This window comes from Pseudonaja textilis, chromosome 17 (genome assembly GCF_049901715.1).
Source record: "Pseudonaja textilis isolate UNSWEBS1 chromosome 17, rPseTex1.2, whole genome shotgun sequence".
Taxonomy (NCBI): domain Eukaryota; kingdom Metazoa; phylum Chordata; class Lepidosauria; order Squamata; family Elapidae; genus Pseudonaja; species Pseudonaja textilis.
Window position 1 is genome coordinate 5,632,454 of NC_142006.1, and position 17,690 is coordinate 5,650,143.

Genomic DNA, 17,690 nt, shown 5'->3' on the forward strand with positions numbered 1-17,690 from the left:
TAAGGAGCGGCTTGTTTGGCGTCCACCGCAACCGCCACGCCGACAGCGCAGCGCGCGGGGAGCTTGCGCTCTTAACGTAGTCGCCGTAGCGCGCGGGTTTCTCCAGCCTACATTCGCGCGGGCGTTTCCCCCTGCGACCGTTACTAGGAGACGCGTCTCTTCTCAGCCGCCAATTAGAGGCCTCTGTCATTCAATCAGTCATTCAAATCGCCCAATAGAAGAGTCGTCCTCGGGGTTGTTTTTTTTTTTTTCCCCGTTGGCAGGGAGCACGGAGAACCAACGCGAGGAGGAGGAGTCTCGGGCGACCGTTGTAACGTTCTAAGTAGAAAATTCGAGGGAGAAAGTCCTCGCGCTAAAAAAAAACCGTTCAAGCGCGGGGAGGTTTTTTCGGTTAAGACTGACATCTCGAGCGCCCAATCAACAGCGCAGCTCGGGCATTTTCGCCCAATCACCACCGGCAAGGCGGATGACGGGAGAGGTGGAGTGAGGCTGAGAGGACGCGCGCGACTACGCGGCCCCGCCCCCTTTCTTGCGCCTCCTATATAAAGGCGTCCGTTGCCTTGACGCAGCTAGTATTCGCTGTGCCGTCGGCGTTGTCTGTCTCGCTGTCCAGACCGGAGAGGTCGTTCCCGCCCGTCGGTTCCGGCGCCATGAGGGAGATCGTGCATTTGCAGGCCGGCCAGTGCGGCAACCAGATCGGCGCCAAGGTCAGCCGAGCCGGCCGAGAAGGCGGAGGAGGCCGGGTGGGGCCTCGGGAGGCCGCCTTGCGCCTCCTTCTCATAGCTCTCCCCGCTTTTCCGCCCTTAGTTCTGGGAGGTGATCTCGGACGAGCATGGCATCGACCCCACCGGCACGTACCATGGCGACAGCGACCTCCAGCTCGAACGCATCAACGTCTATTACAACGAGGCCACCGGTGGGTCCGCTGAGCGCGGCGCTTCTGAGCGCGCGCAGAGTGCCGGGGGCGAGGGGGGCTCGTCGGGGCGGGGAGGAGGAGATGATGGGGCTTGTAGTCCTGGCGGGGCGGCTTCGCGGGGTTGGCGGCTGAGCTGGCCTTTCCTTCGCAGGCGGCAAGTATGTCCCTCGGGCTGTGCTGGTGGATCTGGAGCCGGGCACCATGGACTCGGTGCGGTCGGGCCCCTTCGGGCAGATCTTCCGCCCCGACAACTTCGTCTTCGGTGGGTAATGCTCGGTTGGCCGACGGGAGTTTTTTTTTGGGGGGGGGCAGTTGGCATCCAAGGGGAGGCTGCAGCGCATCCTTTGCTCGTTAGGATTGGATGCTGAGGCTTTAGGGAATCCAAAGGGCGTTGAGGTTAGTTGCCTTAACTTGGGCGATCTAAGTGGGTTTGGGGAGTGGAATTGCGAGGGAGGCTGGTTTGCAGGAGCCGCATTTCAGGCAGGTGCAAAAAAAAAAAAACCTATCCAAGCGTGCAAGAGCATTGATACGCGGAGGTGCTTTGTCACTCCATAGGGCCAAGGCGGCCTCCAGGCCTTGCATGGCATATATCTGGGCCGGTAAATGCTGCTCAATGACTTGCTTTTGTGCACGATTCAGACAGGAGCGCGTTAGAGGCTCACCTAATGGGTTGTCCATTCTCCCACTCGCTTCCCTCCTCCCTTGCAGGTCAGAGCGGAGCAGGCAACAACTGGGCCAAGGGCCATTACACCGAGGGAGCTGAGCTTGTTGACTCTGTGCTCGATGTCGTAAGGAAAGAAGCTGAAAGCTGTGACTGTCTCCAGGGTTTCCAACTCACACATTCCCTGGGGGGTGGCACTGGTTCTGGCATGGGGACGCTCCTAATCAGCAAGATCCGTGAAGAGTACCCGGATAGGATTATGAACACTTTTAGCGTTGTCCCCTCCCCCAAGGTGTCAGACACTGTGGTTGAGCCCTACAATGCCACTCTCTCAGTCCACCAGCTGGTAGAGAACACAGATGAGACCTATTGTATTGATAATGAAGCCCTGTACGATATTTGTTTCCGGACCCTGAAGCTGACCACTCCTACCTATGGCGATCTCAACCACCTGGTGTCGGCCACAATGAGCGGAGTGACCACTTGTCTGCGGTTCCCAGGCCAGCTAAATGCTGACCTGCGCAAGCTGGCAGTCAACATGGTCCCCTTTCCTCGGCTACATTTCTTTATGCCTGGCTTTGCTCCTCTGACCAGCCGTGGGAGCCAGCAATATCGTGCCCTGACCGTGCCCGAGCTCACCCAGCAGATGTTTGATGCCAAGAATATGATGGCAGCCTGTGACCCCCGCCACGGGCGCTACCTCACCGTTGCGGCGGTTTTCCGTGGGCGCATGTCAATGAAGGAGGTGGATGAGCAGATGCTGAATGTCCAGAACAAGAATAGCAGCTACTTTGTGGAGTGGATCCCCAACAACGTGAAGACCGCCGTCTGCGACATCCCTCCTCGCGGCCTTAAGATGTCCGCCACCTTCATTGGCAACAGCACCGCCATCCAGGAGCTCTTCAAGCGCATCTCGGAGCAGTTCACGGCCATGTTCCGTCGCAAGGCTTTCTTGCATTGGTACACTGGGGAGGGCATGGATGAGATGGAGTTCACCGAGGCGGAAAGCAACATGAACGATCTGGTGTCGGAATACCAGCAGTACCAGGATGCAACAGCTGAGGAAGAGGGTGAGTTTGAAGAGGAAGCAGAGGAGGAAGCAGCTTAAGAGACTGAGGGGGAGGGGGGGTCACACCTGTTTGTTCAAAGGTGTCACAAACTTTTATTTGTTCAAGACCTCTTGTTTATGTGTGCTGCGTCTTCTTTATGTCACCTGTCTGATGCTGTAAGGACATTAAAAACGTTTTCATCCTGTACGTTGTCTCTGCTGTACTTCATCGTAGAAAGCTTTCCGAGTGCTGTTGCCAAAAGTTAGCGCATAATGTTCACGGATAGCTGGGGAGAAGGAAAACCCCAAGTCAGCAGCTCTGCATGCTGCAACCGGTTCGTTCACGTGGCTATGCAGGATTGAGTGGAATGTTTAGAAGAGGGAACGGGTGTAAAGGCGTCATTTTTTTCTCTGCAAAGAAAACTTCGGCAGGCAGAAGCAGTCAGAGGAAAAGCGTCTCTTGAAAGGGTACAAAGGATTTTACCGGCCAGAAGACGGGCAAAGAGAGTTGCAGTTTCTCCTAGCTCGTCATATTTCATATCCAGCGCTAAGCAGCTGTCTGCCAAATTGCAGCTGCTGAATGACCTCAGCTTGTTCAGTTCTGTGTAGCCAGAGGCCCCGGGAGCAAATGTGTTACTTTGAACAGATCTCAACCAGCCCTGAGGAGCTGATGGGGAGGGGGGAGAAACTTGTCTTGGCTTGACAGGTCTCATCACTTACTTGGCACAAACCCGGTGTAGAATGGAACCAGGCCTCTGCTGTTGTAGATCTTCGTGTTGGGCCAGTAAGTGTGCGGCAGGCGCTGTCCAAAACTATATATAGGGTTTCTCAGCCTTTCCTGAGGAAGGACAATTGAGTGTGTTAGGTAGCTGGTGCCTTGCAGCTAAATTTGACCCCTGGCCTGGAGTCTTCCTTAGGTGAGAAATTATTTCTAGAGACCAGTTTGTCTCCAGACAGCATCAGTGCCCAGCCACATGACTGTTTGGGGGGTGGGGGTGGGGGATGATGGGCCCAGGCTCCCTATCCCTGGATTACCTGGTTTCTATCAAAATTATTCATGGCATCTTTCACTCCCTTTAGGTAGTTGACTCCCATAACCCAGGTGAAGCATGGGATAAATCCAGCATATCCTGTGTGAAAAAGGTTCCAGGGAGCTGCTCAGGGCCCAAAGTGGCTGCGGCTACAACCCCTTTTTACTCCTTCCAAGCCCAGAACCGGGGTGGGTGTGGGGCTGCGGCTTTTATAAAATCAGTCCTGCCTAGTGAGAATCTGGAAGGGTCTGAAGGTAACGGGGCATACATTTGCTCTCACTTCTTCCAACAAATGATGCTTCAGCTCAGAACTCCTGGCCGTCTTTTCGGGACGCCTGGAGGGCATCAGGCAGATGCAGATGTTCCATCCAACGCTTCCCAGCCCAGATTGGCATGCTGGAGCATGCTGCTGAAGATGGAGCGGGGGGGGAATGACTGGCTGAGGCATCGGGGAGATTTGGGGCAGGGATGGGTATACTGTTAGCTCAAAAACTGCTTCGTTGCTCCATGTGTTTGTTTCAGAAAGGAAAGCCCTATGGGTTTCAATGTTTTTCCTGATTAAAGAGAGCACTCTGTGTGAGAGGAGGAAGACTCGACGCTCTTATCTCACCATTGCCCATAGTCTACCTGAGATAGCTTTTCGCTGAATGAGGTTGGGCAGGTCCAGTTTGGGGATCCGGTCAAACCGCCTGACATTCACTGTTTCTGTTGCCAGTGGCAAAGGCACACCTTCAGTCCTGGTTGGCTGCGAGAGAAAGGAACAAAAAAATTGTGCCTGACTTTCCGCAGGAAACATGCAACTACCTTTCAAAGCAATGGAAGCCGCTGGTATAGCTGTTAAGACTTCGGGCTATAAATACCGGGAAATGAGTTTTTAGTCCCGGTTAGGCACATAGCCAGTTGAGGGACCTTGGCCCAGTAAACCACTTTTAGCTCCAAGTAAGTACATTTCTTGGAGTAACGTAAAACAAAACACCCCAGACTCTTTCCCATAGGTGCCAATGAATATTGTCAGAAGGGCTCCTCGCTGGTCTCATGTTCTGGGCAGATTCATAAGGAAATTGTGGCTTCCTCTGGGCTTCAGAGGTAATGGGATAGACCTAAGACTTCCAACCCAATATGTACAGATGCTGTTGTACTCGTTGGGGGCAACTCCATCAGAAAGAGTTGTCTACCATTGAGATTGGACAAAGACCTTGACTGCTATTTGCACTTTGGTCACAGATGGGAATCACCCCAGGAGTTCGGTGCCTCTTTTCTGTGGTCTGCTCATTACAGCTGGTCTCTTATCTCATGGTCAGCTTTTAAGCACCTACCTGGTCAGTTCCTGCGTGGCAAGGAGGCCCCCTCCAGCCCTGTCCGCACACCAAGGACATGCCAGCCTTGCAAGGTCCTCGGCGCTCCTCCTGACCACACACCAGCGCAATGTCCGGGTGGCAGAGAAACCTTTGCTCGTCTTTCGGGGAGTCCAGCTGTGAGCTGGCTGTGGCTGCAAATTGCCTCCACCCGGGCCCACAGGCTAACCGGATGCCGGGATGACAGGGGATGACTTTCCTGTGAGCTGGTGCTGGATGGCCCTCTGTCCACAGAGGAGGGTCAGGCCGGGGAAGAGCCCTTGGCAAAGGGAGCTGCAAATCTTGGCTTGGAATAGGAAAGCAACCAGCGTAGGGTACAAATCCTAGAGAGGGAAATAAAAGGAGAAAACCAACATCCTAAATTCAACCTCGAAAGGAGCCTGTTTACTGTTGTTTAGTCCAGTCAGAGCAGTAGAGCCAACAGGAGTCCCGGACACACCAGGAGCCGCCTTGCCCAATTTCTTCCAGGTGCTCACCTGTGTATCCCGGGATGTACGACTGGCCCTGATCCATCCTGTCTGGTGCAGGGAGTTTCTGCTGGCTGAAGTCTTCTGTGAACTTGGGTCTCTTCAAAGGCGTGAGAACGGAGGACGGGCTCTTGCGGACCTCAGGGTCGGTCAGCATCCTGGAGGTGGTTCGGCCGTAACTTTGCCCAACTTGGTAGCGGACCTGGGGGTAAAAGCCTCCATACCTTAAGAGGCACAAACAGGTAAAAGGAAATGAATCCACACGTGAACGTGCTAGAAAAAAACGGGATTAATTTAGCATGAATTTAAGTCGTTTGGCACCAATATTATTAAGAGATCTGCCATGGCCGTTTTACGCAGAGATTGAAGTCACAAATTCCACCCTAAAAAGGGGTGGAAAAGGAAAAGGGATTGGTAGCCATGGCAGGGGTGGGGTGGGTGGGGGAGAAAGCCCAGCTAATCCTTAAGTCAGAAAAAGCTTCCACGAGGGGCACAGGCGAAGGAGAAGGCCGTGGAGGGTAGCAGTTCCAGCCTCCCTGGGCTCAGCGGGGTAGACTGCTCCTGGAGGGGGAAGCTCTGCTGGGAGACTGGCACCAAATCGCCTTCCTTCGGCCAGAGGCCTCCGAGAGCCGCGGGCTCACCCAGGGACGTAGTAGGGCTCCTGAGGGAAGAAGCTGCACCTCTGGGCTGCCGTCATGGTGGGCCAGCGCGGCTGCTGCTGCTGCGGCTCTCCGGGGACCTTCGCCTGCCACAAGGCTGGGCGGGCCGAGCCGGCCGCGTCGCCCGGGCGACCATTGTTGGGGAGCGGCCTTCAGGCGGAGGGACCGGGCCTGGTCCCGGGGCGGCAGCCCCCGCGGCCTCCCATCCCGCCGCCGGGGCGGCCGCGAGGGGGCAGCGCAGGACCGCCGACCCGGAGGCCGCCGCCGCCGCCGCCGCCGCCCTGCCTCGCGGGGCCGTTGTTCCCGCCGAGCGAAGGTTCCGCCCGGGGTTCGCCGAGCCCGGGGGACCGTTTGGGCGGCGCACGGGCGGAGCGCCACTTCCGGCCCGCCTGGCCCGGGAAAAAAGGGGGCGCCGCGGGGACCCGTCGCGCTCCGGGCGATCGCTCGGCTTCCTGGATCGGGCGGAAGCGTCGGCATCCCAAGGCCGGAAAGGCTCGGCTCTCCCAGAAAGGGGCCCCCGGGCGAGGAGAGCCCCGCCGGACTGAAGGCTGGAGGGCTCCGGGGAGCAGGTGGGTGCCCGAGCTCCCGCGCCCCGCGGGCCGGAGGGAGGCCGGTCCCCTCGTCGAGAAACCCAACGCCCGGCAGGGTCCTCAGCCGGGCCTCGGACTGCTCTCCCCTGGCTCTTCCAGGGCCGGAGCCGGAGCGAGCGGCCGGCTCCGTTCCGGCCTCCTGCCCGCCTTTGGGCTCCTTGGAGAAGGGCTGGTGCAAGAGGAGGAGGAGGAGGAGGAAGGCCCGGGCGGGGGGCTGGCCCGCCTCTCCTCCGCGGTCCCAGCAGGCCTGCCCGGGCTTCTTCTCTCTCTGCCTCTGTCATGGAGGCTTTGCCGGCGATCCGATGGCGGCTGCGGACCTTTTTCCTGCGGAAAGCACCGTTGTCTGGGCCGCCTTCCTCGAGGGCATCTGTTGGGCTTCGGCCACTGGTTCCTTCCCCTGAGTCTGGTGTCCGGTCGGTTGGAGGGCAGAGTCCCCAGAGCCCCTTCCCAGATGAGCCTTGCAGCTGAGACCCCTGGATGTTTCTGCACCTCTGTGTGTGTGTGTGTGTGTCTGCTTTGTGAGAGTTTGTGAGTTTGGGGCCAGTGGGTGATCTGGTTGTGTCTCAGGGTGGATGGGAATATTCTCTCGGTGCTTTCGAATTTGGAGGGAGCTGCAACCAAAAGAGGTTTGGAAGTGAAGTAGATCCTCTTAAGAGCTCTCCACCAAGAACAGCAGCTGGCTGACTCTCCCTTGTCAAGGAGTTTTGATGTGGTTTGCCTTTACCGGACACTTTCATGTGGTTTGTGGGTGGGTTTTTTTTTTTTTTTTTTTGAAGTCTGTAGCCCCTAAGAAATGTTAAACGGATCACAGATGTCAGCTTCAGAGGCTGCCTGTGTTCTACAGGACTTTTAGGGGGGAAAAAAATATCTACATCCCTGGAAATCCTCCGTTGGCAGCGCACCCAGCAGCTCCTAATTTTTCAGCTAAGCAGCAGCGCATCTTAATTTTTGTGTGTGTGTTCTTATAAGTTAAACTCTCAAAGCGAAAAACAAAACAAAAAAAAGCAGCACACTCAGCAATTGTCCAGGAAAACATCTGGCTCTCTTTCCCTGTGCAGCTGTTTTCTCAAGAATAAAATGCTGGCTCCCAGTGCATTTCTTCAAGCCTTTAGCTCACTGGAGAGGCCATGCCTGGTGCCAGTGAAATGCCAGCTCAGAGGCTTCTACACGTGCCTTTGCCCTCCTGTGCTTCATGCGGGGAATGACCACCAGGTCGTGTTCCTTGGGTTGGACTTGGGCCCGACCTTTCTTTTGTAAGGGGGCCTTGGGCTAATCAGCATCTCGGCAGTGGCCAGGAAGCCGCATTTAGGCAACCTGGAAAGGGATCAAGGAGAGGTCACCCCTCAACGCCGCCTCAGCAGCTTTTCTTCCCGGCATTTGGCTTCCCCAACAAGCACAGACCTCCTCCTCCTCCTCCTCCCTTCAGACTGAACCTTTTTTCTTGGAATGAGGCTATCCCACACTCCCACCAAGGGCTGGCAGTAGCCGAGGTGGCATTTGATGTCATCCACTTGCGGCGAATAACCAAATTCTCTCCTGCTTCCCAGGACGAGGGGGCAGCTGTCTTCCCTCCCCCAGAAGACACCTCGGTGGAAGATTTCCCAAGTCACGACTCCAGCGGTGAGGCCCAGCTTCTGATGGTTCTTCCTCCTCCTCCTCCTTTTCCTGGCTCCTCGTGGGGGTCCTTTCCCCTCTGGAGGTCCCTGTTTTTAGATACCAGCCAATCGGCGGTTTTTGAAATGCGAGGTTGACCACAAAGACTTGTTGCAGAGAAGTAGGTATTTCAGGGCTGAGGGTCTCCTCCTTTAAATGGGCCCCTCTAAAACCATGGAAGGGCTTTAGTCGCCTGCAGTTGGACCCAGAGGTTTCCTGGAGCCACTGGTGCGAAACCCGCTCCCCTTTTACTTGGACTTCGCAAGTTTGGATCATCCCTCCTGCATGTTTAGAAAGCTTTTCTAATACTTTTTGGCTTTGGGAATAGAGAGGGGGAGAGTCCACAGCAACATCCCAGGCCCCTTTTTCTGGCTCTCTCATTCCAGGGACCAGGGGGCGGAATAGGATGCCAGGTTCCCCTATCTATTTTTTTGCATAAAATAAGCTTTAGCCGGGAGACCTTTGGAGAAAAATAATCTAAATTCTCTTTGGGCAATAGCTCGTTTATGTCCTAAAAGGAATTAGTCCTGTAGAATGCGTGGCGGGTAGGACAGAGATATCCATGGGAGTGGGGGGAAGTACAGTACAGGAAAAATGGCTCGGAGAAGCCAAGTTCAGTCGAAAAAAAACGTTTTTAAGTTTAGAAAGCCCTTGGCGAGGAAGCCTGCCGTGAATACTTGCAAAACGTCCCAGAAAATTCTCGCCCCTGCCACAGTCTTGAGAAGACTGCAGGCTTCGACCAGATGTGAGCACTCCAAGGAAACTTTGGCTGCCTTCTTGGATTCTCTCCTGTTCTCCAGCCCTCCCTCCTCTGATCGGTCCAGGGGTCGCCTCTGCCTGTCACCCTCCGTCCGTCTGTCCTTCCTGCAACAGGCAGCCCCTGTTCAGCTGTTTCCAAGACAAACACTGGATTTGGGAGCAGGGGGGGAGGGGGCTGCTTCTTCAGATTAAAAGCCTGGAGCCCCAGGCTGTCAGCCTGCCAAGCTGAAGGCCTTGTTCCCTCCTCTCCTTTGCAGGCAGAGGCTCCAGCAAGCCGTATTGTTCAGATCTCTAGGTGACACACAAACACACCCACGTGGGGGGACTTGATGCCAAGCCATCAAGTCCCCCCACAGGCTCACACTCCTCTTTTCACACTGTCCTTTAAACCCCCTTTCTTTGAGGTCCAATTCTGAGAAGCAGAGACAGCCACACTTGCAGGGTGAGATGCTACCGTCACCCCGTGCGGGAAGAGGATATCCTGGCTAGACTGAGTTGTGGCTGCCTGTCAGGGGCTAACCGGGCCCAGCATCTCCCAGGCCACAGAGACTGGAAGCATCAGCTGTCCCACCCCAAACTCTGGGGACCGGACCTGGCACCTTCCCAGCCCTGTCCCCTGAGAGTCAGCCTGCCAACCACCCTCCGGGGGGTCAGGACTGCAGGTTGAAAGAGAGAGCTCCTGTCCAGAGGGCTGATTTCAGGAGAACTGGTAGTTTCGGGGCTGCCCTCTCCCTGAGACGTCTCAGCCAGCCCAAGGCACTTGAGCCTGCATTTCCTGCTCCCATCACGTGGGGAGAACGGGAGGCCAAGGGGTGTTTCTTGGAGAGGAGGGAGAGGCGGAGGTGGGTCTCTGCGGGAGCGGCACTTCCTGGTCAGAGGGCCCAACCCGGCCAGAAGTGGTTGATCGGGCCTCTGGTTGGCCCTGAGTTCCCAGGGGGCCTTTCGGGTTGGAGCAGCAGCTGGCCAGGGCAGCTCATTGCAACAAGCACCCACCCCTGGTGGAAATGTCCCGGATGGACCAGGGTTTTGGCCCGCGGGCCTTTATTTCTGTAAGCCATTGAGTTGAGCGATGGAAAGGCACCGCTGTTCGGGAGGCCCCGATACCCTCAGCAGGGCTGGAGGGCTGTCCTTGGCCAGGCCGTAAGCTTGTATGTGGGAGCCCTGGGCCTCGCGGGTGGAGGGGAACCACTTCACATTTCGTTTCTCTCCCTCCAGAGCAAGACCCCTTGCTCCAGAAACTTCAGGCTCTCTGGGTATGGAAGGACATGGAAAAGGTGAGTTCGGTAAAGCATCGTACAAGACATTCGCTGCAGTGCCCACCTACCCCCAGTGGAGATACCTATTCTCTTCTCTCTCTTGCTCCCATCTGCTCAGGCCCTCTGGGGACCAGCAGGGGGTCGGAAGGGGCTGCTTGGTTAATTGGTAATCTCCCACCATGGGGGTGGGGTGGGGTGGAAATTCTGCTGGTCAGCTGGGGCCCTTTCTCCCTCGCGGGGAAGCTGGCACCTCGCAAAAGCTGGGTGTCCCGCGGGGGGGATATGTGGCCCGTGGGCTGGCAGAGCAGAGCCCGTCGGGAATCCTCCTGGATTTTTTTTCTAGCTCCGAGAAGAAATGCGCCTGGGCTTCGCCAGCCTGCCCGACCCGTTGGCCTGGCTCCTGGATGTGCTGGATTGCTGCAAGGACTGGGGAGGGCCGGGCTTGCTGGTCCACATTGTCCGTGAGCTGCAGGGCTGGATAAAGAACCATGCCAGGGATCAGCCGGTAAGGGGACTGCTGGACTCAGCTGGGGCACAGTCCTCAGCGCCGTGGCCCTGAGTGGGCGTCCAAGGAAGACTGGGGAGACACACAGTGGCCTTGTCCTGTCGCCTCTCCAATGGGTCGCAGGGCTCCTCCCCCCCCCCGCCCCTTTGTGGTCAGATGTCATTGGTTGCCACTTCCCTCAAAGTTTGGCGCTTCCCGCAGACTTGGAGCGGGAAGAGGGGTCCCGCCGTTCCTCCGTGTCCCCAATTTCAGCCTGGATTGCTTTGGGCCTAGAATTCACAGCCTCTCCCTCTCCTTCAGTCCGGCTTAAAGCTGGAGGAGCTGCAGGCTCGTCTCTTGACCTGCCTGACCCGGTGCCACGTCAGCCTGCTGCAGCCCCTGGTCAGCCTCTATCAGCTCCACACTGCAGACTCTCACCGTTTGCTGGGCTTCGTCGACCAGCTCTGCCAGCAGGGGAAGTTCAAAGAGGTGAGGTGCCCTCGCTTGGCCACCGGGGGGCAGTGTTGCTCTCCCTCTGGGACGGTCTGGGGAGCAGGTGGGGGCGGGGGCAGAAGGGTGGATGGGGAGGGGGCAGCCCCCCCTCTTACCAGGCTCCTTTGGGACACCATGTGGGAATCCTCTGGGACTGGAGTCTGTGTCCCTCTTGAGTTAGCTGCAGCCAGCTGCTCCAAGGGCCTCTCTCTGTGCCTGCCTGAGCAGCCCTTTCTGGCATCCCCTTCTCTCACCCACCCACCCACCCACCCACCCACACCCACACACACATGTGAAGGTGGCAAGACAAAGAAGGATGAAATCCGGTCTCCCCTCACCAGCCGTGCTTCGGTGCCCCCGTGATGTCGCCAAGGACACGGAAGGTCCCTTCAGCTTTGACTGGCGGGGGGGGGTCCCGCGGCTTAACGTGTCGCGATATTTCCTGTTGGAGGAACGGCGGCTGCCTCCGGGGCGGCCTGAATACCCTCCGTTGTCCGTTGGGTTGTTTTATTTACAGTTTTTTAAAGAGCTCCTAAAGGTTTTTTAAAAAAAAGATATCTGTGCCTTTCAAAAGCATGCGCGCGTGTGTGTGTGTCAGCTTGTGCCTTGAGATTGGGAGGAGGAAGATGACTTTCTGTGGTCTACCTGGAGCAGAGCAGTTTTTCAGCTGTTCTGGTCCCTTCAGAAGAAGGGTGCAGCCTGGGAAAAGTCCTCCCTGGTTTGGAAGGCCTTTCGGATTACGAGAGGCAAAGGCTTCCCTCAGTCAGACTTTTCAGTGAAGTAATTTGGAGTTGGATCTGCAGGAAATGTCCTTTGCAGCCCAGTGAGAGGGTGGCAAATGATTGGAGGTTGCATGTGTGTGTGCGCGCACACGCACACTCACAAATGCACATTTGTGAAAGGAAGAAGGGGGACTGAAATCAGAACCACTCCAGATCCCCAGCGGGGAGGAAGGAAGGCCCCCCACCCACTCACCCAGAGGCTCCGTTTTGAAAGAGAATTTATCCTCAGGTCGCCGGGCTCAGAAAGAAGGGAAGGGGCGGCAGCCTTGGGGGTGTGTGTGGGGGGGAGGGTCTCCCCGGGTTGGCGGTGGTCTCCCTGGCCACGGAGGAAAGCAGATGGGCGGCTAGTCAGCCATTTGCAACGGGGGGAAGCATCCCCTCACTCCTTACTCTCAGCTGCCCTCGCTGGTTCCCATTGGATTCCAGAGAGCAACCAGTCCCCGAGGGTATGTAAAAATAACAGCAAGGGAACAACGGCACGGAGGCTGCTCCGTTGTGGTTTTTTCTTTTCTTGCCAGCCTCCTCCCTCCCCCTCTCACTCTCATTTCCAAAATAGAAGCCTGGGAATGGCTTTGGGTCTCCATTTCCCACCCCCCCCCCCCACCCCCTTTGGTTGTCTTCAGCTTTTCAGAGGGGGCAAAGTTAGGTTCGTCTCGGAGGCTCGGGATAGCTGTGGAAGAGCGCTGCGTTTTAAATCCCCCCCCCGTATGTTTAAAGGAGGGTGGGTCACTTTACGCCCTTCCAAACGAATGGCCAGAGACCCCCTGGGCTCACAAGCGCTTCCTGGGCATCCCTGTATCTCTGGGGTGCGGGAAGCTTTGTTTGTCAAGGCAGGGCCAGGAGAGGCTCCTGGGCCAAGCACACGCATGAATAGCCCTACCAGAGGTGGATAACACGGGTGGAGTTCTTCATGCCCTCGGAGCTTGGCTGTTTGTTTGCAGATGTTCCATCGCCCAGCTGGACAGTACCAGCGAGGGGTCAGTCACTGGTGCTTGAAAATGTTGGGTAACTCTTTGGGGCCAACGTCCCTCGGAGGGAGATGTGCCCCTTCTGAAATGTGTGCGCGCTGAGAGGGGGGTAGGGTGCCCTCTGGCTGTGCTTGAAGGGGTCCGGAGGGAGCATTTTTGCCAACCCCAAGGAGCTGCCTTGAAAAATGCCAGCAGGCCAGCCCGTGTGTGCACGTGTGCATGCGTATACATCCACAAAACCAGGGGTGGGATTCAAATTTTTTTTAACTACCGGTTCTGTGGGTGTGGCTTGGGTGGTGGGCGTGGCTTGGTGGTCATGCTATTGGCTGGGCGTGGCCAACTCAAGATCACTCACATCGAGGCACGCATCTCCTCGCCTGGCCTCTCATGACTGTGGGGATGCTGCAACAGTCGTAAGTGTGAAAAAGGGCCATAACTCACTTTTTTCAGTGCCATTTTATTTTGAATGCACTCCACACAAGCAAAGTACCAACAAAGGAAGGGGAAAAAACTCCAGAGAAGTTCCTGAGACAGGAAGTCTAGTTCTGCCAAGAATGTAATAAGGGTTACCGGAGAGGCAGTTTCTGTAAGCAACACCAGAATGTTTCCTTCCTGCTTCCCTTACAGGATTAGCCCAGTAATTTCTTCTAACAACCGGTTCTAGCGAATAGGTACGAACTGGTGGAATCCCACCCTTGCACAAAGCCCTTTTTGCTGACTCTTTGCACTGCTTTATGGACTCTCCTCCCACCTTTCCTTGTTTCCTAGGCTGCTATTTTAAGTATAAAACTGAAACTGCAACCAGACCTGGAATTTGAGAAGGTAAAATTCCGCGCGCAATGCAGACGTCCTTCCCGCTTCTCCCTGAAGTGCTAGCTGTCCCACCTGCAGGGACACGGGGCATTTGGGGCTGTTTAGCCCAATTGGGTAGCTCTCCCGCAGCCTTTTGGGCCAAAGAGAGTGCAGAGTGCCAGTGCGTCTTCCCCCCCCCCGCCTTCCGTGCCCTAGGTGTGCGTCCCGTTGCTGCTTCAGGACAGAATGGAACTCATCGAAGCTTACGTGGAAGGCAGCCTCGAGCTACAGCAGAGCCTCTTGCAACTCCTGGACTCCTGGTCCGTTCCAGGCTTCCAGATCAAAGACCTCGCTAGGTGAGGGGGCTTACTGGGAGCCCATCCGGGGAAGGACCTCTTTCTTGGGGGAGCAGCATTTCCCCCTCCCGCAGACAGCTGTTCCTGCAGCAAAAAAAGGGAAATGGCTGCTCGCTTTCCCGAAATTTGCTCCGCGGAGTAGAGTAAACATTCTTTCCTCCTCCTCTTCGTCCCTTTTGCTCCGACTTTACCGTTGCTCATAATTAACGTGAGGAAGGGGAGCCTCCCTCGAGCCCCTGTCAAAAGGCCCCAAAGGTCCCCACGCAAACGTGCTCCAGATCCTTGTTCCCGCGTGAATATTCAAAAGAAGCCCCGAATATGCAGGGGTGGGATCTTACCGGCATAACAACCGGTCCGGGGAGGGTGCTACCAGTTCCAGCAAGCATTTACCTTCTCTAGCTGATGAGTGGCACTCAGATAAAGGACAGCCTAAACCCCGGGCGGGTGGGTGAGCCAAACAGACGACCGTCAGACAGTTGTCACAGCGAACCAGTTTGGTGTCAGCTGCTCTTCGGGGCTACGGTTCTATAGAACCGGGACGAACCGAGAGCATCCCAGCCCTGCAAATATGTCTTCTGCGCTCCTGGATGAATCAGAGCATGTGGAGGGAGGGAAAGAGAGGGAGCGCGTGTGTGCCTTGTACGCACAGGGGCATCACCTCCTTAGTGAAGTGGCTGAGGGGAATTCCCTGCCCAGGGTCAGCCCCCGGCAAGAGGCCCAGGGGTCTCGCTGGCCGGACTTGACTCCTTCCGCCTGCTTTGGGTTCCTTTCAGACAGTATCGGGCCCTGCCTGGCAAGTGGCCGGAAAAGATCAACCACAGGACGATGAATAAAGTAGCCTTCCGGTTGCTGCAGAAGTACAGCCTGGACCCAGGTGGGCACGGCTGGCATGTGTTCTGTGGGGAGGGGGGGGAGCCCTCATTCTGGGGGGACAGTTGGGAGCTGGATGGAGTCCGGGGTTGCTCAGGGTTGCTTCCGATTGAGAGAGGAGGGAGGAACTGGGTCCCACAGTCTCAAGGGACCAGAGAGACCAGTTTCCAACACGAGGATCTAGTTTCTGCCCAAAGAGAACCTCTGGCCGGACCCTGCACGTCCTTCAGGATTACGAAATAAATGGTTATTTTTCCATTGACCAGACCAGGGGTCTCCAGCCTTGGCAACTTAATCAAGAGTCAAGCTTAGGGGTTGAAGGACCTGGGCAGGTGGTTGAATGACCCCTGCTTGGTCCCTTTTCTCATATTTCCTCTGACCTTTCTCTCCCCCCAGTGCTTTATCCCCATATTCTCAACCAGCGACACCTGGGCACCTTGAAGTACCTGCTCCACAAGAGATTTGTTGAGGTATGTGGTGGGAAGTGAGAGGCCACGGAGGCTCCAGTCCAGTGTCTTCACAAGACGTTTTGCAACGTCTCTTACAGAAATCCATGACGCAAGAAAATTGGTCCGATCACATCCAGGTCAGTGCGATTTTGCTCCCGGCCAGGTAGGTCCCTGTGGCTGGCTTGGCTTGGGTGCCCACAGCGGTTATTGCGGTAGAGCTGCGCGTCTTGCTCTGCGGGGAACGGCGGAAACAAACCCTGGGTCATTGCAGGGGGGGCCTGTGATTCTGCCTCGGGTCTCCTGCGCCGAAGTAGATGAAACGTCTGCATTCTCATCGTCAGCACCACAGGCCGCACGTTCACTTTTACGCCAAAAGTCCGTGCCGTCAATGCAGATAATGTTTTTTTCTCTAAATCAGAGACGTTAGGCATCCCGTCAACCTCAACCGCCCCGTTCCTCCACCCTTGTAGGTAGTCGTGTCGCGCTTTTCCTTCTCCGGGCACGCGGTGACCTCACAGGTTTGGGTTTCCTTTGCAACGTGATTATTCCAACGTGGCCAAATGGGACCCTCAGCCGTACCCAGTGGGAAGGACTTGGAAGGAGGCTCCTTCCTTCGGAAGGGGGTTTATTATGGGGCTGAGGGACGCCTTGCCAGGCTGAGAGTGTCTTAAGGGCATTCGGTCTGCCTTCCCAAGCGTTGGGGCATGGCTGGACGACAGAAAGCGCTGGCAGACGTACCGAAGGGCCTTGAAGGGAGGTTAGAAAGAGGGAGAAAAACGCCTCTGCGAAGAAGCCTCCCGCTTCTTCGCAGGATCTTGCAAACCTCCTGTGTGCTGCTGCTTTGGCCTGCAGCCAGGGAAATGCCTCAAATAAACGGTCTTAAGCCAAGCCTCCTCTGGCTTATTTGCAGCTCCAGGGGATGGAGCTGGGCTGGGGCGGCATCTGCCCGTCCCCCAAGGGGGCTCAACAGTAGCAGGCAGAGGGGGGGGCGCTGTGCCAGGTCCTCCGCCTTGCTCCTCTTAAGGGTGGTGGGTGGAAAAAAACCACGGCTGAAATGGGGGCCGTAGCAAGCAGGCTGCCCAGACCGCAACTGGAGGGAGGAATTCCCCAATGGAAAAGGCGAAGTGAAGCCATTGTGCCTATCAGGGTGTTGGGGGACAGGGCGTGATCTGTAGGCCCCCTCCGCCACCCTCCTGGCCCCGGTGGGACGGCTTTCCCTTACTCCTTTGCAGGGGGTGGTCTTTTGTTTTCACCTTTTGGGCCCTTCCGAGCAATCCCTGTCCATTAGCCCCTCCCTCCTCCTCCTGGATTCCCCTCCCCCCCCTCCATATTTGCCAGAGGCCGCCTGGTTGATTGGCTTGGAGCCAGCGACGCCCCCCTTGGCGTGCCCGGAGCTGGAGAGGAGGGAACGCTGCCCGCCCCCCCTCACTCTCCCCCAGCTGGTGCTTCCTCGCTGGGTTGCCCCAGCCCTGCTGCCTCAGCGGCTCTAGCAGGGAAAAGGCCAGGTTCCCACACGTTACCTGTGTCTTCCTTCGTCGCTGGAGAGAGAGAGAGAGAGGAATGCGGCCCAGCCGGTGTTTCGCCTCCGGTGCTGAACCCGTAAAACAAAACCGGAACGGTGGGAAAGGCCGCCGAATGCAGGGCTCCAGTTTCAGGCTGGCCTGCTTCTTGGGAATCCCACACACAGAAAGGCGGAAGGAGAGGAAGGACAGGCGCGTGTTCCTGGGCAGCCTTTCCTCCCAAAGAAGACGGGAGTAGGGGCCGTTTGGGGGTGGAGTAGGCGCTTAAAGGAAAGTATGGAAACAACAGAGACTGAGCAATAAACCCTTAATAAGCAGAGTTCTCCGTGAAAGCATAAAGCAAAATGAGCGGCAGGCAAATCTAAGACCTTCCCTTTCCCTCATGGCTGGATTGGAGGTCCACAGTTCCCCCCCACTCCCAATTAGAAGTAGCTCCAAAAATGCTTATGTAGCCCCCAGGGAGGGGGGTCTTCGCCTTTGCCTTCCCTGACCTGGGTCTTGTCTGCCTTCCTGGGATGTTTGACTCCCAAATGCAAGGCTGGTGGGACTGGGCTGGCTCCCTGCTCACCGTCACACACCCCT

The 17,690-nt window shown here is 56.6% G+C and overlaps 3 protein-coding genes across 5 annotated transcripts in view; 2 read left to right on the forward strand and 1 right to left on the reverse strand.

Moving 5' to 3' along the window:
• The first annotated feature begins 270 nt into the window (after positions 1 to 270).
• Positions 271 to 2,830, forward strand: TUBB4B (tubulin beta 4B class IVb). The gene is made up of 4 exons (XM_026712398.2): positions 271 to 707; positions 808 to 916; positions 1,068 to 1,178; positions 1,625 to 2,830. The coding sequence occupies exons 1-4, from the start codon at positions 651 to 653 to the stop codon at positions 2,683 to 2,685; spliced, it is 1,338 nt and encodes a 445-aa protein (XP_026568183.1). The 5' UTR covers positions 271 to 650; the 3' UTR covers positions 2,686 to 2,830.
• CIMIP2A (ciliary microtubule inner protein 2A) lies at positions 2,700 to 17,371 on the reverse strand. Of its 3 annotated transcripts, none has more exons than XM_087914509.1 (7): positions 17,109 to 17,371; positions 5,488 to 5,702; positions 4,973 to 5,334; positions 4,284 to 4,401; positions 3,661 to 3,755; positions 3,346 to 3,463; positions 2,700 to 2,912 (listed from the first exon to the last, which is right to left on the reverse strand). In XM_087914509.1, exons 2-7 carry the CDS (start codon positions 5,633 to 5,635, stop codon positions 2,824 to 2,826), a joined length of 930 nt encoding a protein of 309 aa, XP_087770635.1. In that variant the 5' UTR covers positions 5,636 to 5,702; positions 17,109 to 17,371; the 3' UTR covers positions 2,700 to 2,823. The 3 variants fall into 3 exon arrangements, with proteins under 3 accessions (XP_087770635.1, XP_026568184.1, XP_087770634.1); XM_026712399.2 differs by lacking the exon at positions 17,109 to 17,371 and adding an exon at positions 6,120 to 6,593; XM_087914508.1 differs by lacking the exon at positions 17,109 to 17,371 and adding an exon at positions 6,159 to 6,190.
• The window catches only part of EXD3 (exonuclease 3'-5' domain containing 3), a 37,141-nt gene continuing 25,624 nt past the window's right edge, over positions 6,174 to 17,690 (forward strand). Inside the window, exons 1-10 of the mRNA XM_087914732.1 lie at positions 6,174 to 7,140; positions 8,201 to 8,347; positions 10,355 to 10,413; positions 10,739 to 10,900; positions 11,213 to 11,368; positions 13,890 to 13,943; positions 14,130 to 14,269; positions 15,043 to 15,143; positions 15,536 to 15,609; positions 15,687 to 15,725. Of these exons, the coding sequence (XP_087770858.1) occupies positions 6,174 to 7,140; positions 8,201 to 8,347; positions 10,355 to 10,413; positions 10,739 to 10,900; positions 11,213 to 11,368; positions 13,890 to 13,943; positions 14,130 to 14,269; positions 15,043 to 15,143; positions 15,536 to 15,609; positions 15,687 to 15,725 (1,899 nt within the window). The remainder of the gene's footprint in view (positions 7,141 to 8,200; positions 8,348 to 10,354; positions 10,414 to 10,738; positions 10,901 to 11,212; positions 11,369 to 13,889; positions 13,944 to 14,129; positions 14,270 to 15,042; positions 15,144 to 15,535; positions 15,610 to 15,686; positions 15,726 to 17,690) is intronic.

Excerpts from the sequence above, each read along its gene's own strand:
- TUBB4B (XM_026712398.2), top strand. The coding sequence starts at position 651 with ATGAGGGAGATCGTGCATTTGCAGGCCGGCCAGTGCGGCAACCAGATC. Across the intron at positions 708-807 it reads GCAACCAGATCGGCGCCAAG|TTCTGGGAGGTGATCTCGGA; the intron begins GTCAGCCGAGCC and ends TTCCGCCCTTAG. Across the intron at positions 917-1,067 it reads CTATTACAACGAGGCCACCG|GCGGCAAGTATGTCCCTCGG; the intron begins GTGGGTCCGCTG and ends TTTCCTTCGCAG.
- CIMIP2A (XM_026712399.2), bottom strand. The coding sequence starts at position 6,175 with ATGACGGCAGCCCAGAGGTGCAGCTTCTTCCCTCAGGAGCCCTACTAC. Across the intron at positions 5,703-6,119 it reads GAGCCCTACTACGTCCCTGG|GTATGGAGGCTTTTACCCCC; the intron begins GTGAGCCCGCGG and ends GTGCCTCTTAAG. Across the intron at positions 2,913-3,345 it reads CTACACCGGGTTTGTGCCAA|CTATCCGTGAACATTATGCG; the intron begins GTAAGTGATGAG and ends CCTTCTCCCCAG.